The sequence below is a fragment of the Coregonus clupeaformis genome, chromosome 2, assembly GCF_020615455.1.
Source record: "Coregonus clupeaformis isolate EN_2021a chromosome 2, ASM2061545v1, whole genome shotgun sequence".
Classification (NCBI taxonomy): Eukaryota; Metazoa; Chordata; class Actinopteri; order Salmoniformes; family Salmonidae; genus Coregonus; species Coregonus clupeaformis.
This window is the reverse complement of record NC_059193.1, coordinates 37,748,204-37,774,309: the sequence shown is the minus strand read 5'-3', so window position 1 is coordinate 37,774,309 and position 26,106 is coordinate 37,748,204. Positions and strand designations below refer to the sequence as shown.

General features: G+C 42.0%; 1 protein-coding gene across 2 annotated transcripts in view; it reads left to right on the top strand.

Moving 5' to 3' along the window:
- LOC121537158 (glycine receptor subunit alpha-4-like) overlaps positions 1-23,502 on the top strand; it is an 84,640-nt gene extending 61,138 nt beyond the window's left edge. The window contains exons 5-9 of one of the 2 annotated variants that reach the window (XM_041844897.2): positions 666-748; positions 14,089-14,226; positions 14,615-14,829; positions 15,812-15,961; positions 22,499-23,502. In XM_041844897.2, coding sequence (XP_041700831.1) covers positions 666-748; positions 14,089-14,226; positions 14,615-14,829; positions 15,812-15,961; positions 22,499-22,786 — 874 coding nt within the window. In that variant the 3' untranslated portion in view covers positions 22,787-23,502. Of the gene's footprint in view, positions 1-665; positions 749-14,088; positions 14,227-14,614; positions 14,830-15,811; positions 15,962-17,449; positions 17,619-22,498 lie in introns of those variants that run through there. The other variant, XM_041844898.2, reaches the window with a different exon arrangement.
- The last annotated feature ends 2,604 nt before the right edge of the window (positions 23,503-26,106 follow it).

Genomic DNA, 26,106 nt, shown 5'->3' with positions numbered 1-26,106 from the left:
CAGGTCACACCATACACACAAGTGAATAGAGTGAGTGCTCTGCAATAATGAAGCTGGTCGACCCAACACTCTTGAGTTTTGGGCCGAGAGCTTTGACATGCAGAGATTAACAGAGGACATATAAATGCTTACTCATGGCTGGTTCCACCACAACTGTCTCAATGTGTCGAACCAACCGATATCTACCAGATGAGGTAGCTAAATATTCTGTTCTCTGTGTTCTCCTTCGAGTACTAAGAACTGTTTGTTCTTAGAATAGAGGATAAGGAGAGACTTTGTTCGGAACAGAGATACCTTGTATCCGAACATGCAAGTTTCAGAGTACAGAGCGTGGGGGTAAGAACACAGGAGGTGCACAGCCGTGGTGGACCAGGTACAGAGATATGTTATAACAACAACTTACACAACCAGAGTAACAGGATTGTACACACATATAATTTATATGAACCTTAAAGTAATGCTAATATAATTTTATTTCTCTCACACACAAAAATAAGGGGCCTAGATAGCTGCCCTGGGGAATTCCTGATTCTACCTGTATTCCTTTGCCTCTTTGTCTTAATTTATCCCTGTATGTTGTAATTCTCTTCTTTCACGCTCTCCTTTGCCCTTTACCTTCACCTAAAGCTGCCCTTCTCTCTTTTCTCTCTCTCGTTCTATCTCAGGCTGACTCTCATCCTGTCCTGCCCTATGGACTTGAAGAATTTCCCCATGGATATTCAGACCTGTACCATGCAGCTTGAAAGCTGTGAGTCTCCTTCTTCCTCATTTTCCTTTTCATTTCCTCCACTCCCTTTTTCACACTGGCTTTTAGTTTATGGTTTTAAGTTGTGAAATTCATAAGAGATACACTACATGACCAAAATGATGTAGGACACCTGCTCATCGAACATCTCATTCCAAAATCATGGGCATTAATATGGAGTTGGTCCCCACTTTGCTGCTATAACAGCCTTAACACTCTTCTGGGAAGGTTTTCCACTAGATGTTGGAACATTGCTGCGGGGACTTGCTTCCATTCAGCCACAAGCATTAGTGAGGTTGGGCAATTATCATGCTGGAACAGGAAAGGGCCTTCCCCAAACTGTTGCCAGAAAGTTGGAAGCACAGAATTGTCTAGAATGTCATTTTATGCTGTAGCGTTGAGATTTCTCTTCACTGGAACTAAGGGGCCTGGCCCGAACCATGAAAAACAGCCCCAGACAATTATTCCTCCTCCACCAAACTTTATAGTTGGCACTATGCATTGGGGCAGGTAGTGTTCTCCTGGCATTCGCCAAACCCAGATTCATCCGTCGAACTGCCAGATGTTGAAGCGTGATTCATCACTCCAGAGAACACGTTTCCACTGCTCCAGAGTCAAATGGCGGCAAGCTTTACACAACTCTAGCCGACACTTGGTATTGTGCATGGTGCCATGGAAACCCACTTCATGAAGCTCCCAACGAATAGTTATTGTGCTGACGTTGCTTCCAGAGGCAGTTTGGAACATGGTGGTGAGTGTTGCAACCGAGGACAGTCGATTTTTATGGGCTACGCGCTTCAGCACTCGGCAGTCCCGTTCTGTGAGTTTGTATGGCCTACCACTTTGTGGCTGAGCCGTTGTTGCTCCTAGACCTTTCCACTTCACAATAACAGCACTTACAGTTGACTGGGGCAGCTCTAGCAGGGCAGAAATTTGATGAACTGACTTGTTGGAAAGGTGGCATCTTATGAAAGTCACTGAGTTCTCCAGTATGGGCCATTCTACTGCCAATGTTTGTCTATAGAGATTGCATGGCTGTGTGCTCGATTTTATACACCTGTCAGCAACGGCTGAAATAGCCAAATCCACTAATTTGAAGGGGTGTCCACATACCTTTGTAATATAACCACATACAGTGGGGAAAAAAAGTATTTAGTCAGCCACCAATTGTGCAAGTTCTCCCACTTAAAAAGATGAGAGAGGCCTGTAATTTTCATCATAGGTACACGTCAACTATGACAGACAAATTAAGAAAAAAAAATCCAGAAAATCACACTGTAGGATTTTTAATGAATTTATTTGCAGATTATGGTGGAAAATAAGTATTTGGTCACCTACAAACAAGCAAGATTTCTGGCTCTCACAGACCTGTAACTTCTTCTTTAAGAGGCTCCTCTGTCCTCCACTCGTTACCTGTATTAATAGCACCTGTTTGAACTTGTTATCAGTATAAAAGACACCTGTCCACAACCTCAAACAGTCACACTCCAAACTCCACTATGGCCAAGACCAAAGAGCTGTCAAAGGACACCAGAAACAAAATTGTAGACCTGCACCAGGCTGGGAAGACTGAATCTGCAATAGGTGAGCAGCTTGGTTTGAAGAAATCAACTGTGGGAGCAATTATTAGGAAATGGAAGACATACAAGTCCACTGATAATCTCCCTCGATCTGGGGCTCCACGCAAGATCTCACCCCGTGGGGTCAAAATGATCACAAGAACGGTGAGCAAAAATCCCAGAACCACACAGGGGGACCTAGTGAATGACCTGCAGAGAGCTGGGACCAAAGTAACAAAGCCTACCATCAGTAACACACTACGCCGCCAGGGACTCAAATCCTGCAGTTCCAGACGTGTCCCCCTGCTTAAGCCAGTACATGTCCAGGCCCGTCTGAAGTTTGCTAGAGTGCATTTGGATGATCCAGAAGAGGATTGGGAGAATGTCATATGGTCAGATGAAACCAAAATAGAACTTTTTTGGTAAAAACTCAACTCGTCGTGTTTGGAGGACAAAGAATGCTGAGTTGCATCCAAAGAACACCATACCTACTGTGAAGCATGGGGGTGTAAACATCATGCTTTGGGGCTGTTTTTCTGCAAAGGGACCAGGACGACTGATCCGTGTAAAGGAAAGAATGAATGGGGCCATGTATCGTGAGATTTTGAGTGAAAACCTCCTTCCATCAGCAAGGGCATTGAAGATGAAACGTGGCTGGGTCTTTCAGCATGACAATGATCCCAAACACACTGCCCGGGCAACGAAGGAGTGGCTTCGTAAGAAGCATTTCAAGGTCCTGGAGTGGCCTAGCCAGTCTCCAGATCTCAACCCCATAGAAAATCTTTGAGGCAGTTGAAAGTCCGTGTTGCCCAGCGACAGCCCCAAAACATCACTGCTCTAGAGGAGATCTGCATGGAGGAATGGGCCAAAATAGTGTGTGAAAACCTTGTGAAGACTTACAGAAAACGTTTGACCTGTGTCATTGCCAACAAAGGGTATATAACAAAGTATTGAGAAACTTTTGTTATTGACCAAATACTTATTTTCCACCATAATTTGCAAATAAAATCATAAAAAATCCTACAATGTGATTTTCTGGAATTTTTTTTCTCATTTTGTCTGTCATAGTTGACGTGTACCTATGATGAAAATTAAAGGCCTCTCTCATCTTTTTAAGTGGGAGAACTTGCACAATTGGTGGCTGACTAAATACTTTTTTTCCCCACTGTATGAGTGACATTGATTGAGGTTATATTCAATGCCTGAATGTGACAGGCTAGGTTTTGAGTTGCTGCTTTTATCAAACATCCTCAGATGACGGTTACTCGTGCATACATAAAATGAAAAATGGACTTTCTGACACCGACTTGTGTGATTTAGTGACCCAGCAATAAAAAATTACAGTTTAGCTTTGTCAGTGATGTCGTGTAAGGGTAATGAAATTCCTGTGTGGTGTATCAAATGTAGGAATCTCTTCATTAAAAATATCAATAGAACAAAGTCCAGTCTATAAAGCCTGTGCATAGCATGTCCTTCCTTGTTACCTAAATAAAAGGTAAACAGGGAAAAAAGTCAATTTGATACCCCTTGCCCCAAGCACTGATAGCATCCACAAATCCAATTCCGAGGATATCAATAATGAAACTTTCATTTTGTGTCCCCTTTTATTATATGACCCACCCCTGGCACCCGGAGGTGGCTTAATTCCATCTCTGCCAGGCCAGACAAAATAACTAGCAAGAGGAGAACCAAATGGGAGCAAAACTGGCTCAGGAGACAACAGATTTCTTGCTGGGAGATCCAGCAGCAAGCATTTGAAATTAATGATAAGTCAAGTTGTGTGTTAGTATGTTTATTGCCTTATACCTCTCTGTTTCAATTGAAGATGTTTAGGAACTTGCTTGGAGTGTATACCCATATTTCAATGCCAAATATGGTAAAAGATTGATAAATATAATTGTGTGAATCAACATGCAGATGTATTATTAGGTTCACTATTCTCAGCATTGCCCTACAGAGTAACTCTACCACTGTTCCTCTCAGACCTTCAGAGATGGCAAAGACTTTGATCACTTTCCCCCCTAAATGTTAACCACTTGTCCTCTTGTTGTCTGCAATTAAATCTACCCTCCTAAAGTGTGGAGAGCAGGTGAGGAGAAAAATCTTGGCCAACAGTGGAAAGCATGCCAGCCAGCAAGTTTACTACCTGACAGGGCCATTACAGGAGTCCTAATAATTTTTTGATTAAAGGAAGCCCTCCTCTTCGTGTCACTAAAGGGGACAGCCAGCTCTGTTTTGACAAGTGTTAGTACACTGCCCAGGGTGTGATCACCTTGGCTGCCTGGGGAGGACATGACGAGGACAGTTGCAAGTTTAACTATAATGCGCTGTGCCAACTGCCAACACTGCCACATTGAGGGTGAGCGCAAGGAGGGAAAAGAGAGAGGGATATCTTCGGGGGCTGATCATTCTGAGAATGGAAGTCCAGACCAATGCTGTTTGACAGCCTTAATCTTGATGCCTTGAGCTCTAGTAGATATAAATAGTCTGCACTGTAGCTATATCCTACTTCAAACAACCTTTAAAACCATCATGTGTTCTCGTGACCCAATTTGGTATCCTTAAGTCAGTAAGTAGATGTATAAAGTGTAAATCAACAGGACAGAGTTAGACAGTAAATCTGAAGCTTGACCAATTCAAATGTGTTTTTTTTACAGGGACAAGGCCATAAAAACGTTGGTATCCTCAGCTAGGTCACCTCGTCAAATACAACCAGACAATGCACCTCATAAATTCCACTTTGATCACACACTTTGAATATATTAATTTGATGTTTGACTCCTATTAGTGTATAACTGGGAACGAAAAGATAACATTTCGTCACCTTTATGAAGACGTTGGTATTCTCCTTGCTTGTTAGGGAAGGATATGTGAATGACTCAGAACTCTTCAGGAGCAAGATAATTGTATTTTAGTGGTCATGTTGTTTTCAGGCTGCTGGTAAGGATCAGGTGATAACGTCTTGAATAATTTATGTCTTTGTTACTCAGGCCCCAAGGGCCCAGACAGACATCAGTAGTATTATTCAGATGTGTCAAGTATTGCACGGCATTAATGCATGCTCCGTGCATTTTTAATGGTCCGGTAATCAGACCCCTGTGAGGGGAAATAGAGCCTTCAAAAGGTGTGGGAGGATAGACAGGGTTGAGGTGTGTGTGTGCGCGTGTACCCATGCATATTATGTGTATGCATATTTGTGTGTACGCATATGTAGGGCCCTATAAAATCAGTTAAATTTTTAGGCTGATTCTGTTTGGTTTTTTCCCAAATTCAATTTTCTCTGTTTTGTTTTCCCCATTGTTTTCAGGTTTACACTCTCAAAATCACACTTTTTAAAATAGAAAAACAACAAAATTGGATGTTCTAAGTCCAAAACAATGTTTAATCCACATCAGGAGACTATTTTTTAGGTCTGGGAAAATTTGAAAAAAAATGTTTTTGGGTGAAGTTACCCTTTAATGTTTCAGTTTCAGTTTCAAGTTTTAATGTCACATGCACAAGTACAGTGAAATGCTTTTCTTGCAAGCTCTAACCCCAGCAATGCAGAAATCAATAACAATGTAATATAAAAAATAACAAGGTAGAAAAAAAACACACGAGATATAAAAATAAGAAATAAGAAGAACATGATAAAGTAAGTAAGCATACAGGGTCAATTCCAGTACCATATTTACAATGTGCAGGGATACTGGATCGATAGAGGTAGATACAGTGGGGAAAAAAAGTATTTAGTCAGCCACCAATTGTGCAAGTTCTCCCACTTAAAAATATGAGAGAGGCCTGTAATTTTCATCATAGGTACACGTCAACTATGACAGACAAATTGAGAAAAAAAATTCCAGGGACTCAAATCCTGCAGTGCCAGACGTGTCCCCCTGCTTAAGCCAGTACATGTCCAGGCCCGTCTGAAGTTTGCTAGAGTGCATTTGGATGATCCAGAAGAGGATTGGGAGAATGTCATATGGTCAGATGAAACCAAAATATAACTTTTTGGTAAAAACTCAACTCGTCGTGTTTGGAGGACAAAGAATGCTGAGTTGCATCCAAAGAACACCATACCTACTGTGAAGAATGGGTGTGGAAACATCATGCTTTGGGGCTGTTTTTCTGCAAAGGGACCAGGACGACTGATCCGTGTAATGGAAAGAATGAATGGGGCCATGTATCGTGAGATTTTGAGTGAAAACCTCCTTCCATCAGCAAGGGCATTGAAGATGAAACGTGGCTGGGTCTTTCAGCATGACAATGATCCCAAACACACCGCCCGGGCAACGAAGGAGTGGCTTCGTAAGAAGCATTTCAAGGTCCTGGAGTGGCCTAGCCAGTCTCCAGATCTCAACCCCATAGAAAATCTTTGGAGGGAGTTGAAAGTCCGTGTTGCCCAGCGACAGCCCCAAAACATCACTGCTCTAGAGGAGATCTGCATGGAGGAATGGGCCAAAATACCAGCAACAGTGTGTGAAAACCTTGTGAAGACTTACAGAAAACATTTGACCAGTGTCATTGCCAACAAAGGGTATATAACAAAGTATTGAGAAACTTTTGTTATTGACCAAATACTTATTTTCCACCATAATTTGCAAATAAATTCATTAAAAATCCTACAATGTGATTTTCTGGATTTTTTTTCCTAATTTTGTCTGTCATAGTTGACGTGTACCTATGATGAAAATTACAGGCCTCTCTCATCTTTTTAAGTGGGAGAACTTGCACAATTGGTGACTGACTAAATACTTTTTTCCCCCACTGTATATATAGGGGTAAGGTGACTAGGCATCAGGATATATGATAAACAGAGTAGCAGCAACGTATTTGATGATTGTATGTGAGTGGGTGTGTGTAGAGTCAGTATAAATGTATGTGCATATTATGTGTGTGTGAGCAAATGATGGAGTGAGTGTTTTTATGTGTGTTGGCGTATCAGTATACGTAGTGTGTAGGGCCCTGTGAGTGTGCATAGAGACAGTGCAAAAATAAGAATAAAATGGAAAAGGTCAACTCCATGTAGCCATTTTGTTAGCTATTTAGTTAGCTACTTAGCAGTCTTATGCAATGCTTAATTTGTAAATCGGGAGGTGCAGTAACAAAAAGTGAGCGCCAGAGGGGGGTGACCTGGGGAGTTTTGAGGTAACGGATTGCATGAGAAAAAAAATCACTTTTATAATAAAGCATTGCATACATATCATCGCATTTGCGTAGTGGCATAGAGCAGTAGAGTAGAGGCACTTACAAAAGTTGGGGAACATCTTTAGTAGCCTAGGGTCCGGAAAATGTTTGGCCTTTTATAAACACATTTCATGCAATTCTATGTCATTTTACATGACTGGAGACTTTGGCCGAATCTTTTTTAATACCGCACAATTGATCGAAATGGCAGGCTACTTTGACACTGACAAACTGAGAATCTGAGATCAATAAAAACGACCTTTTCTTGAATCCATCAATGCCCTAGGCTTAGGTGTGTGGAGACACATATTGTAGGTAACAATATGAGGAGGAAATGATAGTCCTAAAAATGCTTTCAAGTTTCACTGACTCACCCAATGATGCGCAGCTCACTCGCTGGTGATGGCCGATACGCTCGGGCCAAAAGCCTATCTCTCTCTTGTTGTACTTTGTAAAACAATATTTGGAAGTTTATCAAATATTTTGGTAGCCTACAGTATAGAGTCTTCTCTTTTCAGCAGGAGCCGTTTGCTTTCCAACATGTGTTTTCTCTCGATTGTATTTGAAATTATGCAAAATACCTGTTTGTCTGCATGCTGTTTTTTCACTGACAGATTTGCCGCACGTTCCCGACTGTAGGCTATTCCTTGTTATTGGGCTACAATCCACAGCTAGGCTATTTTTTTAAAGTAGCTATTGATCCTCTGTGGCTAAATTATAGGCCCTCGCATTGTGTAGTAGGCTATTCTGAATGATTTCATTTATTTCTGAACAGACAGCAGTGATTGTATAACTTGTATAACTATTTTATTTCAATTTATCAGGGGTGCTGCAGTTCCTTCAGAACCACTCACGCAATTCTATAAGGAAATAAATGATGAAGTACAACGCTGGAGAGATGAGAGTTGTAGGCTCATGTTTATCAGAGCAGAGAGGAAGAGAGATCGTGAGCCCGTGAAATGTTCAACGAATTGTGTGAGGGGTAGGAATGAGCGGATATCTCCATCCCCTTCTCCAGCCGTTGCATTGGGCAGTTCAATGGTGAGACATTTCTCAGTCCCTGGAGCAAATAATTTGTGCTATCAAGGAGCATGAGTACAGGACATCAATAAGCTGCTCCCAAACATTTTAAACCTGCATCAGGAAATTGAGTCGATCATAGTTCATGTGGGATTCAATGACATTATGAAGGGCAGCTCAGAACAGCTGAAGATGGATTTGAAAGAACTGATTGGGTCTCTGCTTGTAACCAACAAATGCCCCATAATATCTGGCCTTGTGCCCCCCCTAAATTGTGGCATTGAACGTTTCAGCAGACTTTTAGCCCTCCATAACTATCTACGAGACTATTGCAGCTCTGTGGGTGTAACATTTATTGGCAATTTTGATACCTTCTGGAAACCACCACCCAAATCATTTGGGTTCCTGGATCCTTTCACAGCATTATAAGGCTGTGTTGAGACAATGACTTATCAATGACCCAAACCCAGCTCAATTAATCCCTACCATTGTGTTGCTGAGTTGCCATAATGCTTCAGCAAATGTACATTATCCCAGGGGCTTTGGAAGTCACAATGTAAGTAACCTAATTGATGTCCCTCTAACTGCCCTGAAGTCTGAATACTTTCCGAATGCACTGTAACTTTCTTAATATTGCTCGACCCCAGGAAGAGTAGCTGCTGCCTTGGCAGCAGCTAATGGGGATCCTTAATAAATACAAATACAAAGTTAATCTCATTCTAGTTATGTGAGAGATATTGCCGCGCTTCTCACATGGCCACGGCCATGCGTTGGTTTCAAACATAGATTACAATGTTGCGCAAACTATAAAGCCGGGTTGAAACTCTACTTTTTAACGTTCAGTTTTTTTTGTGGGGGCAGGATAATAAACGAAGAGGTAACTCAAATTAACTTTGATCGCTTTTGTTCGAATATTTACATTGAAAATAATGTTTCATGCCACGAGAGGTACCGGAAACGCTTGCCGTGCGGAAGCAGAGAGAACAGTCTATGACTTGGGTGGTTGGAATCTTTAACGATATTCCAGGAATTCCTTTCACGCCGCCTGATATAGAGGTTCTGGATGGCAGGGAGCTCAGCCCCATTGATGTACTGGGCTGTCTGCACCACCCTCTGTAGCACCATGCGATTGAGAGCGGTGCTATTGCCATACCAAGCAGTGATGCAGCCAGTCACGATGCTCTCAATGGTACAGTTGTAGAACTTTTTGAGGATTTGAGGGCCCATGCCAAACCTTTTCAACCTCCTTAGGGGGAAGAGGCGCTGTCGCACCTTCTTCACAACTGTGCGCGTGTGTGTGGACATTTTAAGTTCTTAGTGATTTGGACACCGAGGAACTTCAATCTCTCGACCCGCTCCACTGCAGCCCTGTGCAAGTTGTTGCTGTAGCGCTTATGTGATTGAGGAGTTTGCAAAACAAATGGCCACTGGATTGATGTAAATAATCATGATGTCATTCTGCAAGGTAGGCATAGGCTACTTTGTAGATAACATTTAATTGACAAGGTTTTTGGTAAAGCCTATCCATCTCTACCAGAAGAAGGTTATCATTAGCATCATCGCTAACAGCTACACAAAGTGTAGACATACGCACGCACCGCACACTTAGGCACAGAGGCATTCCTGTGCCGTTTAAGAAAGATGCCTGAAAATACAAATCACTGATTCATTTTGTTCATGTTTTATGATTCACTTGGTCAGATTAATGCATTTCCTACTAATAAGTTCAATAAAAAAAAATATATATTGTTGAAATCCGTTTTATGGGGCCCTACATACAGTTGAAGTCGGACGTTTACATACACCTTAGCCAAATACATTTAAATTCCGTTTTTCACAATTCCTGACATTTAATCCTAGTAAAAATTCCCTGTCTTAGGTCAGTTAGGATCACCACTTTATGTTAAGAATGTGAAATGTCAGAATAATAGTAGAGAGAATGATTTATTTCAGCTTTTATTTATTTCATCACATTCCCAGTGGGTCAGAAGTTTACATACACTCAATTAGTATTTGGTAGCATTGCCTTTAAATTGTTTAACTTGGGTCAAACGTTTTGGGTAGCCTTCCACAAGCTTCCCACAATACGTTGGGTGAATTTTGGACCATTCCTTCTGACAGAGCTGGTGTAACTGAGTCAGGTTTGTAGGCCTCCTTGCTCGAACACATTCTTTTTCAGTTCTGCCCACACATTTTCTATAGGATTGAGGTCAGGGCTTTGTGATGGCCACTCAAATACCTTGCCTTTGCTGTCCTTAAGCCATTTTGCCACAACTTTGGAAGTATGCTTGGGGTCATTGTCCATTTGGAAGACCCATTTGCGACCAAGCTTTAACTTCCTGACTGATGTCTTGAGATGTTGCTTCAATATTTCCACTTAATTTTCCTTCCTCATGATGCCATCTATTTTGTGAAGTGCACCAGTCCCTCCTGCAGCAAAGCACCCCCACAGCATGATACTGCCACCCCCGTGCTTCACGGTTGGGATGGTGTTCTTCGGCTTGCAAGCATACCCCCTTTTTCCTCCAAACATAACGATGGTCATTGTGGCCAAACAATTCTATTTTTGTTTCATCAGACCAGAGGACATTTCTCCAAAAAGTAAGACCTTTGTCCCCATGTGCAGTTGCAAACCGTAGTCTGGCTTTTTTATGGTGGTTTTGGAGCAGTGGCTTCTTCCTTGCTGAGCGGCCTTTCAGGTTATGCCGATATAGGACTCGTTTTACTGTGGATATAGATACTTTTGTACCTGTTTCCTCCAGCATCTTCACAAGGTCCTTTGCTGTTGTTCTGGGATTGATTTGCACTTTTCGCACCAAAGTATGTTCATCTCTAGGAGACAGAACGCATTTCCTTCCTGAGCGGTATGACGGCTGCGTGGTCCCATGGTGTTTATACTTGCGTACTATTGTATGTACAGATGAACGTGGTACCTTCAGGCGTTTGGAAATTGCTCCCAAGGATGAACCAGACTTGTGGAGGTCTACAATTTTTTTTTTTCTGAGGTCTTGGCTGATTTATTTTCATTTTCCCATGATGTCAAGCAAAGAGGCACTGAGTTTGAAGGTAGGCCTTGAAATACATCCACAGGTACACCTCCAATTGACTCAAATTATGTAAATTAGCCTATCAGAAGCTTCTAAAGCCATGACATCATTTTTTGGAATTTTCCAAGCTGTTTAAAGGCACAGTCAACTTAGTGTATGTAAACTTCTGACCCACTGGAATTGTGATACAGTGAATTATAAGTGAAATAATCTGTCTGTAAACAATTGTTGGAAAAATTACTTGTGTCATGCACAAAATATATGTCCTAACCGACTTGTCAAAACTATAGTTTGTTAACAAGAAATGTATGGAGTGGTTGAAAAACTAGTTTTAATGACTCCAACCTAAGTGTATGTAAACTTCCGACTTCAACTGTATGTACAGTGGGGGAAAAAAGTATTTAGTCAGCCACCAATTGTGCAAGTTCTCCCACTTAAAAAGATGAGAGAGGCCTGTAATTTTCATCATAGGTATACGTCAACTATGACAGACAAAATGAGGGAAAAAAATCCAGAAAATCACATTGTAGGATTTTTAATGAATTTATTTGCAAATTATGGTGGAAAATAAGTATTTGGTCAATAACAAAAGTTTCTCAATAATCTGTTATATACCCTTTGTTGGCAATGACACAGGTCAAACGTTTTCTGTAAGTCTTCACAAGGTTTTCACACACTGTTGCTGGTATTTTGGCCCATTCCCCCATGCAGATCTCCTCTAGAGCAGTGATGTTTTGGGGCTGTCGCTGGGCAACACAGACTTTCAACTCCCTCCAAAGATTTTCTATGGGGTTGAGATCTGGAGACTGGCTAGGCCACTCCAGGACCTTGAAATGCTTCTTACGAAGCCACTCCTTCGTTGCCGGGCGGTGTGTTTGGGTTCATTGTCATGCTGAAAGACCCAGCCACGTTTCATCTTCAATGCCCTTGCTGATGGAAGGAGGTTTTCACTCAAAATCTCACGATACATGGCCCCATTCATTCTTTCCATTACACGGATCAGTCGTCCTGGTCCCTTTGCAGAAAAACAGCCCCAAAGCATGATGTTTCCACCCCCATGCTTCACAGTAGGTATGGTGTTCTTTGGATGCAACTCATAATTCTTTGTCCTCCAAACACGACGAGTTGAGTTTTTACCAAAAAGTTATATTTTGGTTTCATCTGACCATATGACATTCTCCCAATCCTCTTCTGGATCATCCAAATGCACTCTAACAAACTTCAGACGGGCCTGGACATGTACTGGCTTAAGCAGGGGACACGTCTGGCACTGCAGGATTTGAGTCCCTGGCGGCGTAGTGTGTTACTGATGGTAGGCTTTGTTACTTTGGTCCCAGCTCTCTGCAGGTCATTCACTAGGTCCCCCCGTGTGGTTCTGGGATTTTTGCTCACCGTTCTTGTGATCATTTTGACCCCACGGGGTGAGATCTTGCGTGGAGCCCCCAGATCGAGGGAGATTATCAGTGGTCTTGTATGTCTTCCATTTCCTAATAATTGCTCCCACAGTTGATTTCTTCAAACCAAGCTGCTTACCTATTGCAGATTCAGTCTTCCCAGCCTGGTGCAGGTCTACAATTTTGTTTCTGGTGTCCTTTGACAGCTCTTTGGTCTTGGCCATAGTGGTGTTTGGAGTGTGACTGTTTGAGGTTGTGGACAGGTGTCTTTTATACTGATAACAAGTTCAAACAGGTGCCATTAATACAGGTAACTAGTGGAGGACAGAGGAGCCTCTTAAATAAGAAGTTACAGGTCTGTGAGAGCCAGAAATCTTGCTTGTTTGTAGGTGACCAAATACTTATTTTCCACCATAATTTGCAAATAAATTCATAAAAAATCCTACAATGTGATTTTCTGGAGAAAAAAAATCTCAATTTGTCTATCATAGTGTACGTGTACCTATGATGAAAATTACAGGCCTCTCTCATCTTTTTAAGTGGGAGAACTTGCACAATTGGTGGCTGACTAAATACTTTTTTCCCCCACTGTATGTGTGTGCTCAAAGTAATTACAATCTAGTCTTCAGTGGTCACGAATGGCTGCTTTGTCTACTGTGATGTATGTTTGCTTAAACAGCTGACAGGCTTTGCGGGTCTTTGGCGACGTAAACACGTGTAAGCGAATGCAAGGCCAACCCTGCATCCATTAAGCCATCAGCTCCCGCTGTTGGGAAAGCATGCACCTCACGTTCACCCTTCATGTTCGACCTTCAAGCCACCGGTCTGCCACTTTGGCATATGACTTTTATCATGATAAACAGGCGGGAGGGAGATGGGAATGGCAGCTGGACTGAAGGATGTCACCCTGTTTACTCCCCACCACTCACTCTCTCCCTCACCATCTACCACCCTCTTTTCCTTCACACCTGTCTTTCACTCTCCAACCCTCCCTGTCTCTCCCTTTCTCAACTCTATCCCTCTCTCCATATCTTTCCCTTTGGACCTCTCTCTCAGTTTCTCATCTTCTCTCCCCCCCCTCTCTCGCTCTCTCTTTCTCTTTCACCCTCCCTCCTGTGTCTCTCCCACTCTAATCTTATCTCTTTCTCTCTCTGTAGTTGGGTATACCATGAATGATCTAATCTTCGAGTGGTTGGTCGAGAACCCCGTGCAGGTGGCTGATGATCTTACGCTCCCACAGTTCGTGCTGAAAGATGAGCAGGATTTGGGCTACTGTACCAAGCACTACAACACAGGTGGGACCTTGGTGGAATTTCAGTGGAAGAGCACATTGTTATCATTGTTTTTCTGAAAAGAACATAAATGGCAATATGGAGCTTTGGGGTTCGGGGATTGAATCCAAGTTTAAGAAAAGAGTTCAGAGCATAACTTGATGAGAAAGACGGTGCTTTCTGCAGAATGATTAAAAGTGCTAGATGCTGCAGAATCATTGATAAATGTACATGAGAAAAAAGCAAATTAAGTGCTCAATGGAGTGGCAGCAACTTCCTTCTCAACATATGATCTGAACTCCATGGACCAGTGGCAACTTTTCCAACCTACACACTTAAACCACATAAATTCTACTGAATTTGCCAAAAGACTGACATAAGTACTTGCCAATTCTATCGGTTATGGTGGCAGGTAAATTCACCTGCATCGAGGTTAAGTTCCACCTGGAGAGACAGATGGGCTACTACCTGATCCAGATGTACATCCCTAGCCTGCTCATCGTCATCCTGTCCTGGGTCTCCTTCTGGATCAACATGGATGCTGCCCCGGCTAGAGTGGGCCTGGGCATCACCACCGTGCTCACCATGACCACCCAGAGCTCTGGGTCCCGGGCCTCTCTACCCAAGGTGAGCATAGATAAGGCTCTACCAACACATGGGATGTAGTGTTAAAAAGTAAGCCAAGTAAGTGGGATGATGGATAGCGAGTATAGTAAGAGCTAGCAATTTTGCAAGGCGTGTAAACATTATTCACATGAAGCATCACTGTCAACTCAAAGCTTGTAGGAACTGGTAGCATTGGTGGGTATGTATCAGAATGTTTCAAATTGTTTCTATTTAATCAAATGACTCCTCTCCCAATGCTGATTGGCTATTTCAGATGTCACTTTAGTAGACTGGCACCTGGTTATTGTCACCTGCCAGATCAACAGAATGCAATGTAATGGTCCAGTACATAACCAATTACTTCTAGCATCTGCAATGATTGGCACGACGCACATGTGAATGTACCTTAACTGGATAAGTAGCTGCTGCCTCACATGCTAGGCCTCTAGGTTCGTTAGACTGGAAAAGCCAATATAGATAGATACAGTAGCTAGGCCATGTCTAGACAGGTAGCTGGCAAACTATTACTATGGAGTGAACAGGAACTGGAATTACAAACTTGAGTTTGACATGTTTTGACCTTAGCGTGTTCATGAACAGAGCAGAGTTGACATTCCCTGTGTCTTACTGTGACCTCTCTCATGGCTGATGCATGAGTCTATGTGCATCTGATGCATCTGCCTGCATCTTATTGACTCCCATTAAAATGTTGGGCCATTCTGAGGACATGGCTTATTAGTCTCACTAGTCCCATGTAGCTCAGTTGGTAGAGCTGCGCCAAGGTTGTGGGTTTGATTCCCACAGGGGACCAGTACGACAAGTATAAAAAAATGTATGCACTAACTGTAAGTCGCTCTGGATAAGAGCGTCTGCTAAATGACTAAAATATAGTCTGCCTGTTTAGGGCAGTGTCATTACGCCATTTCCCCCTAATTATGCCAACCAACGCCTCCATTGATTCGCTATTGATGACCCGGTGACCTTGTGTGCCCCTCCCTGCAAGGTGTCCTACGTGAAGGCCATTGACATCTGGATGGCCGTGTGCCTGCTGTTCGTGTTCGCCGCGCTGCTCGAGTACGCGGCAGTCAACTTTGTCTCGCGGCAACACAAGGAGTTTATCAGGCTGAGGAAGAAGCGGCGGCGGCAAAGAATAGTGAGTGTAAATCACCAGACACACACTGGACACACACAGACCTGTCACTTTCTACCACACTGATTTACAGACCTTGTTATTGTGCGCCGCTGTATATTCAGAGACTGACAACGGCGACACGCTACAGCTGGCCGTCACTTTACATGAGAAAGATCAGCTTGTTTCAGGCTCAGATCATTCCCATGGTGAACACTGACCTGCACAGATGTCCATGTGCTCCCTGATCCCCTCGTCACACCATTAACCTGCTCGGTAACACAGGCTAAACCTGTCCTTCAGCCTCGCATCACTGGAACTCTGGGAGAGTAATATAAGGGGTTTTATGGCTGAACAAGAGCTTAGGAGGAGTAGAATATTGCTGATCTGAAGTATTACTATCCAGCCAAACAAACCAATCCACCATGTACACACGTGTAGAGAATGGAGAGCGGTGGTGCTACTGAGCGCAAATTACCAGATGGGAGACCCTTTAGCGAAAAAGAAAATTGACTCTCAAGAGCAGAGACAACAGAATCTGAAAAAACGCATGAAAACGGTGGCCCAAAATGGCTGGGCTATTTTCCCAGACTTGTAGTAAAGCTCCCACTGTCCAGGGCAGACAAATCCCACAGATTTAGTGGTCTGTCTACTGGACCCAAATACAATAAAAGGAGTGAAATGGTTCTCCATGAGCGCAAGAAGTAACTCCTCTCCACATCAGTAGGGCAATTACTCCCATCGAGGCATTTGGCTTCTGAATTATCTATCTAGGGTGGTATTGATGCGTGGCCTTGGGCTGGTGGAGCACACCTAGCTACCATCACTGACTGACCAGGGTTGATCAATACCTACTGTACCTCCATGGTCTTCAGCTTGGCTTTGAAAAACAACAGAGGGCAGTCAGACCCTGACCCCCAAGCTCCCATGTACGTCTACTGTATACACTACAGCTTACATCACACAGGAAATACAACTACTTTATATCTACTGTGTAAGAAAATGAGTTATATTGCAGTTTTTGCAAAGCCAACTTACTCTAGTTCCTCAAGGATATTTTCCTCAGCCTCCTGAGCTATAGTAATTCCCTTGGTTACTGCCGTGGATGATGTATCGTACTTTTAACTTTTTCCTTGAGTGCTTCTCTGATTTAAAGGCTAAATGGCATAGCTTGTTTTCCTTTTAGTTCCGCACCACCATGTTTGATATATTTTATGTCCACATCTTTTATCTATTTTTGGCTCAAAGCAAGTACTGTACTTTTGCTGAATTTGGAATGAAGCAGATAACATTTCCTGCACTCAGCAAAAAGCAGATGAGCATTTCTCAGGAATTAAGTTTTGCAGCAGCTGAGCACATAATTCTTTCAGTAGCCGTGTATTATAGACAAAAGCTGAGAAAAAAAGTACACAATCCAACGTGCAGCTAATTTCTGATTGGTATTAAAAGAGAGAATAGCATGGTTTCAAATGACATTTTTCCAATCTGTGTATTGTTCCTTTCCCTACGGAGGCCATGGCCTTGGCCAATCAACCGGGGAGTGTAGAGTCACTGAGGAAAGTAAACGACCTGCCTGGCAACAACACTATCAGCACCAGCTACCACGGAAACCTGAGTCAGCACTGCAGCGCCTGTGCCAGGGTAAAACTGACCCCTGTATCACCTCTGACCCCAAAGTGAATGTTCCGTCACCTCTGTCCACTCAAACTGAATCTGTTGTCACCATTGACCCCCGAAACCGAATGTCTTCCATCTGATATCTTTCTGTGTCATCGGCTCCAGGTGTGTTCTCTCCAATGGGGGGGTGGGGGGGGGATGTGTTTCACCTTCCCTGTCTTCTCAAGAAAGCACTTTTCTTTTTCAGGACATCCTCTGCTCTGAGGGTGTTGGCATGTGTTGATCGCTTAGTACTTGGGGATCTTTTTTGTTGAGTAAAAAATATGCCTTCAGAAAGTATTCATACCCCTTCACTTATTACACATATTGTTGTGTTAAAGCCTGAATTCAAAATGGATTAAATTGATTTTTTTTCTCACCCAATGACATAGTGAAAACTAATTTTAGCAAATTTACTGAAAATTAAATACAGAAATGTCTCATTTACATAAGTATTCACACCCCTGAGTCAATACTTTCTAGAAGCACCTTTGGCAGCGATTACAGCTGTCAGTCTTTCTGGGTAAGTCTCTAAGAGCTTTCCACACCTGGATTGTGCAACATTTGCCCATTACTCTTTTCAAAATTATTCAAGCTCTGTCAAATTGGTTGTTGATCATTGCTAGACAACCATTTTCAGGTCTTGCCATAGATATCCAAGTAGATTTAAGTCAAAACTGTAACAGGAACATTCACTTTCTTCTTGATAAGCAACTCCAGTGTAGATTTGGCCTTGTGTTTTAGATTATTGTCTTGCTGAAAGGTGAATTAATCTCCCAGTGTCTGGTGGAAAGCAGACTGAACCAGATTTTCCTCTAGGATTTTCCCTGTGCTTAACTCCATTCCATTTCTTTTTAATACTGAAAAATTCCCCAGTCCTTAACGATTACATGCAACTGAGTTAGGAAGGACTCCTGTATCGTTGTTGTGACTGGGTTTATTGATAAACCATCCAAAGTGTATTAATAACTTCACCATGATCAAAAGGGATATTCAATGTCTGTTTTTTTTATGCATCTACTAATAGGTGCCCTTCTTTGTGATGCATTGGAAAACCTCCCTGGTCTTTGTGGTTGAATCTGTGGTTGAAATTCACTGCTCGCCTGAGGGACCTTACAGACAATTGTATGTGTGGGGTACAGAAATGAGGTAGTCATAAAAAAAGAATGTTAAAAACTATTATTGCACACGGAGTGAGTCCATGCAACTTATTATGTGACTTGTTAAGTAAATGTTTACTCCTGTAGGCTTGCCATAGCAAATGGGTTGAATACTTATTGACTGAAGACATTTCAGCTTTTCATTTCGAATTAATTTGCAAACATATCGAAAAACATAATTCCATTTTGATATTATGGGGTATTGTGTGTAGGCCAGTGACCCCAAAAATCTAAATGTAATACATTTTAAATTCAGGCTGTAACAACAAAACGTGGAAAAAGTCAAGGGGTGTGAATACTTTCTGAAGGCACTGTAGCTGTTTGATTTCTAAGTGTTGGCAACTACTTGCTGCTCTACCTTGGCTCTTCCCCCCCAAGTCAAAGTCGATAATGTAAAACATTGGTGTGAATTTCTAGCAGTTGGGTAAAAGCCAACAGAAATGCCAATCCATTTTAACACAAACATTTCTACAGACACTCAGTTTACACTCTGCAGCAGAAACGGACTGCCCATAACGCAGAATGATAATTTGGCTAATTGACTACTGTCCCACTAAATAGACACAGGCCCAAAATGGACCGGCCCAGGGCTGGGCTGATTTCTGGTCCTTGTCCGCCCCTGCTCAGCAGAGTCAGGACACTGCATGGTGATGATCACAGTGGTGAGAACAGCACTCCTCTCCAACAAATCACAAAGTGTGTACCGAAGCTACCTGACTGGGGCCATGAAAACAGGCCAGCGAGGATGAGTACCTATTATCTTTGGCGAAATACATCATTAGACCTAAGCAGATGATGCACTGTATAGTTTAGCTGGAAGTAGAGGAGATAACTTAGTGAAAGAAGAGCTACAACTATTGAAGGTGTAATTTGTCATTGGGCAACAGATAAACGGTTTGTTTCTAAAATTTCACTCACAGCCAAGGAACAAGGCAGGCATGTCAGAGAGGAAAGCCAATTATCGTAATTGAAGAAAGGAACTTAGAGAAGAGCTGAAGTTGGGCTTTAAATGGGGGGCATATTGCCAACTGCCCTTCACTAAAGCCATTTAAGAGTTTAGAGCTTCCAGATAGACCACTAGACGTATCATGCACACTTACTGTAGACCCAATGTACAGCTACCACAGTAGCTATGGTGGAAAGGGTGTGGAAAGTAGGAAATGGTGTCCGTATGTTACTATTCTCTGCCAATTCTGTGCAGCAATGAGATGGTCCCAAAGACCTGCCAAGGGACACACCCGGGAGGGTCAATTCACTCACTGCCTTTACACAGACTACTAATCACCCAATTTAGATCCCACATCTCCACTTTCCCCTGCCAAAGCGCATCTCTCAAGGTGTGAGAGGACTGTCAACGTTAAGCTACATGTCTATTAATATTCTCCACAAAGAGAGGGAATATGGCATCTCACTCTGCATGGAAAAAGAGTGCCCGCCATCCATCATTGGTAATGCCCATTGTGAGTTTTTGTCGGGACCCTGACTTTTCACACCGGCACCTTGAGAGGTCTATTATTTCAGAAGTTTAGATAAAAAAGTCCTTTGCCTACAAAGAGAAATGGAGGTTAATTTTTTTACTTCGGTAAAATGTCCCATTCGCGCTAATGATGCTGTTCCTCTCCCGCTGCCCTCCCTCTGTGTAGAGACTCCGGAAAGACAGATGATTGAACAAACTTGAACTTAGGCCGCTGGATTGATTAAACACCATCTCTCACAAATCATCCATGACACGAGGCAAAATTACACAACACTGGAAATAGCTCTCCCCTTAAAGCCCGACTGCACTTCCTGATTTGGCCTCGTTTTAGATTTGGTTCATTAAGAAACGCTAGCAGCAACGACTGAATTGAAACAGGTGTTGGTTTCAGGGTGTGGTTTGATGTGGATGTCTCTTTTGTGTGTTCGCAGGTGGGAAGAGTTAGCCAAATTATTTTGCCAATTAGCTTCAGCCTGCTGATGTGCGACCGTGGCAAATTGGTTTGACTTTGGATAGCCTATCTCCGGGGCTAGTTAGGGACCGTCAATAAATTACACAATGTAAATGAGACAATATTTTCATGTTGCACACCTTTTAGTTTTCTCATTAAATGCTTTCAATATTTGTATATTAATTTATACTATTTATAGTTGGTTTGAGGTTTTTTAGTCATTGAAATTTGGAGCCAATTTTTACATATTGTCCCATGTAGCTTAACCTCAACAAGACAAACCTCCTCTTCCTTCAGGGTAAGGCCTGCCCGCTCCAAGACCTCTCCATCACGGTTGACAACTCAGGTTCATGATCTACAACATCCGTAGAGTACAACATTACATCACACAGGATGCGGCACAGGTCCTAATCCAGGCACTTGTCATCTCCCGTCTGGACTACTGCAACTCTCTGTTGGCTGGGCTCCCCGCTTGTGCCATCAAACCCTGCGATTTATCCAGAACGCAGCAGCCCACCTGGTGTTCAACCTTCCCAAGTTCTCTCATGTCACCCCACTCCTCCGCACATTCCACTGACTTCCAGTCGAAGCTCGCATCCACTCATCTCCCGCTCAGCCCAGTCAAAACTCTTCTTACTACGACTGTAATATGTGGTTGCCTCACCTAGCTATCTTAAGATGAGTGCACTAACTGTAAGTCACTCTGGATAAGAGTATCTGTTTAATGACATTTTATTTTAACAAATGACATTGTAATTTACCAATGGTCCCTAACAAGCCCCACAGGGACATCCAAAGTCAACCCAAATTGACCACGGGCATTACGATTGGGCAGTGTTGTAAAGTACTTAAGTAAAAATACTTTAAAGTGCTACTTAAGTAGTGTTCTGGGGTATCTGTACTTTACTTTACTATTTCTATTTTTGCCAACTTTTACTTTTACTTCACTACATTCCTAAAGAAAATGATGTACTTTTTACTCCATACATTTTCCCTGACACCCAAAAGTACTTGTTACATTTTGACAGGAAAATTGTCCAATTCACACACTTATCAAGAGAACATCCCTGGTCATCCCTACTGCCTCTGATCTGGCGGACTAACTAAACACAAAAGCTTCGATTGTAAATTATGTCTGAGCGTTGGAGTGTGCACCTGGCTATCCTTAAATAAATAAAAACTGGAAAATGGTGCCGTCTGGTTTGCTCAATATAAGGAATTTGAAATGAGTTATACTTTGACTTTGACTTTTGATACTTAAGTATATTTAAAACCAAATACTTTTAGACTTTTACTCAAGTAGTATTTTACTGGGTGACTTTGACTTTTACTTGAGCCATTTTCTATTAATGTATCTTTACTTTTACTCAAGTATGACAATTGCGTACTTTTTCCACCACTGCGATTGGGTCATGTGTAGCTGACAAGCTGTTGGCATGTGGGCAGGATTGAAACAAACCCAAACTTCATTTAGGATGTGATGTCTCACAAAACTCAGTTTGAGTTATGACCAAAATTATCCTATTTACACTTTATAGTAAACTTTGACAGTAGAATAAATGGTTATGACTAATATCAATGCAACAACTGTTTTCTAAATGAGAAGTTGTTTTTTAGGGGCAGTTGCTCTTTAAGTCCAGGCATGCTTGGTGTTTTTCAATTTAAGTTGAGTAAGTAATACCCTCACCCTGTTGCCCTTTTGCTACGTTACACCCCAAACGCCTGCATCTGAGAATTACCCACTGTGAAGAAATATGAGTTAATGCCAGTAGACAGTGAGAAGCCAATCTGTGCTTTCTTTTTGCTTCATTCCCCAGGAAGAAGAACTGGTGAGAGACAGCCGTGGGTTTTACTTCCGCGGCTACGGACTGGGTCACTGCCTGCAGACCAAAGACGGAACGGCTGTGGAGGGGGCCACAATCTTCGCCCCGCCGGTGTCCACCGTATACGATGGCGAGGCGGTCCGCAAGCGCTTTGTGGACCGGGCCAAGCGCATCGACACGATATCCCGAGCAGTCTTCCCTCTGAGCTTCCTCTTCTTCAACATTTTCTACTGGATTACCTACAAAGTGCTGCGACACGAGGACATCCATGCAAATTTGTAATACGCTCTCTGCTCTACTCCCCATGACCTCCCAAATGTTACATGCTACATTTCTGTTAGTTTTTTTTCTTCTTTCAACCGAAACTGCCTATCAGATCTACATTAAAAGTGTTTCAGAGGCGGATGCTTCGTAACAGATGCCATTAATGCTAAAAACTCTGTGCTCAGGTGCGTCTTCAGGATCTCAGTGAGAGAGAGAAAGAGACAGAGACAGAGACAGAGACAGAGACAGAGAGAGAGAGAGAGAGAGAGAGAGAGAGAGAGAGAGAAAGTGTGTATGAAATGAAAAAGTGAAGATGTGAATTTAAACTGGTGGTAGAGTGCTGTTTGTTATTGCATTCTCTTTTATCTTAATCATCTTGTTTTGACTGGATTACAACAGAGACATAATAATGCTAGTCTTTCAACTTCTGCCTGAACTCTGAACTATGGCTAAAGGCAGATACCACAAGGGAATATTAGTCATGGCTGGATGGATAATGCTGACTTGAATTTTACCACTCAACACATCTTTGAATGAATGTAAAAAATAAAAAATAAAGAAGAAAAGAGGCTTTTCTACAACTTTACATTGCCAAACAAATGGGGTGTGAGGGAGGGATTGGGGTCTATTTCTGTATTTTAATGAGGTGATCATGATATGTTGTTTTAGACAAGAGATTATATACAGTGCATTCGGAAAGTATTCAGACCCCTTGACTTTTTCCACATTTTATTATGTGACAGCCTTATTCTAAAGTTGATTAAATAGTTTTTTTCCCTAATCAATCTACACACAATACCCTATAATGACAAAGTAAAAACAGATTAAAATAAAAAACTGAAATATCACATTTACGTAAGTATTCAGACCCTTTACTCGGTACTTTGCTGAAGCACCTTTGGCAGCGATTACAGCCTCGAGTGGGACCTTATATAGACAGGTGTGTGCCTTTCCAAATCATGTCCAATCAATTGAATTTACCACAGGTGGAATCAAATTAAGATGTAGAATCATCTCAAGGATGATCATTGGAAACAGGATGCAGCTGAGCTCAATTTCGAGTCTCATAGCAAAGGGTCTGAATAGTTATGTAAATAAGGTATTTCTGTTTTTTAAATACATTTGCAAACAATTCTAAAAACCTGTTTTCACTTTGTTATTAGGGGGTATTGTTTGTAGATTGATGGGTAAAAACAATGATTGAATCCCTTTTAGAATAAGGCTGTTACGTAACAAAATGTGGAAAAGGTTAAGGGGTCTGAATACTTTCCGAAAGCATTGTAAATGTGTGTGCATATATAGATATATGCAGTTGAAGTCGGAAGTTTACATACACTTAGGTTGGAGTCATTAAAACTAGTTTTTAAACCACTCCACAAATTTCTTGTTAACAAACTATAGTTTTGGCAAGTCGGTTAGGACATCTACTTTGTGCATGACACAAGTAATTTTTCCAACAATTGTTTACAGACAGATTGTTTCACTTATAATTCACTAAGTTGACGGTGCCTTTAAACAGCTTTGAAAATTCCAGAAAATGATGTCATGGCTTTAGAAGCTTCTGATAGGCTAATTGACATAATTTGAGTCAATTGGAGGTGTACCTGTAGATGTATTTCAAGGCCTACCTTCAAACTCAGTGCCTCTTTGCTTGACATCATGGGAAAATCTTTGTTGTTCTTAAGCCATGCTATTTTCCACAACTTTGGAAGTATGCCTGGAGTCATTGTCCATTTGGAAGACCCATTTGCGACCAAGCTTTAACTTCCTGACTGATGTCTTGAGAAGTTGCTTCAATATATCCACATAATATTCCTTCCTCATGATGCCATCTATTTTGTGAAGTGCACCAGTCCCTCCTGCAGCAAAGCACCCCCACAGCATGATGCTGCCACCCCTGTGCTTCACGGTTGGGATGGTGTTCTTCGGCTTGCAAGCCTTCCCCCTTTTTCCTCCAAACATAACAATGGTCATTATGGCCAAACAGTTCTATTTTTGTTTCATCAGACTAGAGGACATTTCTCCAAAAAGTACGATCTTTGTCCCCATGTGCAGTTGGAAACCGTAGTCTGGCTGATGTCAAGCAAAGAGGCACTGAGTTTGAAGGTAGGCCTTGAAATACATCCACAGGTACACCTCCAATTGACTCAAATGATGTAAATTAGCCTATCAGAAGTTTCTAAAGCCATGACATCATTTTCTGGAATTTTCCAAGCTGTTTAAAGGCACAGTCAACTTAGTGTATGTAAACTTCTGACCCACTGGAATTGTGATACAGTGAATTATAAGTGAAACAATCTGTCTGTAAAAAATTGTTGGAAAAATAACTAGATAAGTAGATGTCCTAACCGACTTGCCAAAACTATAGTTTGTTAACAAGAATTGTGTGGAGTGGTTGAAAAATAGTTTTAATGACTCCAACCTAAGTGTATGTAAACTTCCAACTTGAACTGTATATACACAAATGTATAAACTGTACATAAACAGAGTTGTTCGTCGATTGCACAGCACATTATTTCTTTTTGTCTAACATTTGAATAAATTGATATTCTGCCAGGAAATTGCGATTGCTTTTGCTCCTCTGTCCCTAAATCTATTGTTGGCGGGAGATAAAAATTGCTTACAATAGAGAAATGCAGAGCCGTAATACACCGAAGATTCAAGTCTGACTTTCAAAACACACAGTCAGGAAATTTCCTAACAGATTTACAACATCATAGACAATTGCTTTCTGTTATAGTCTTCCATTATTTTCAATTAGTGTACACCAACGGTGGGCCAAATTCCATTAAGCAAGTGTAAAATAGAAAAGTGACGCCACTTTTTAATTAAATTGTACAACTTTGCCTCCCTGCCAAAAAAGAAAACTCTGTGAACAGCTCACATCAACAGTTCTTTAATACTTTTTCCCAGAAACATCACTGACAGAATCCTTGAGTCAAACGTATTAAAGCTACCATTCATTTTTCAGTCCCCACCTATGGAGGTGTGGAGAAATGGGAAAGAAAGTGGTCATCACTGACATGGGAGGATGAATTCGTTTTTTAAATAGGAAATCAGAAGATGTTTTAATGAGTTTGAAAAGGACTCGCCGTTCCACCGCTAATGAAATTCAATTTAGACCAGCAGCCTCAGCTTACTGTCCTTTGTCTGATGCGAGGCATTCCTAATCAACTCCTCTGTATGCTGTGCTACCATGGGCGGGAGAGGGCTGTCTGTGATGTGTGCCTTCAGATGTCTATATTAATGGAAGGTTACCCTCTGAGTGGGAGGCTGTGGACCCTTGATGAACCCATGTGTTAATCAATGCATACGGACAGACCTATTAGCACCAACTC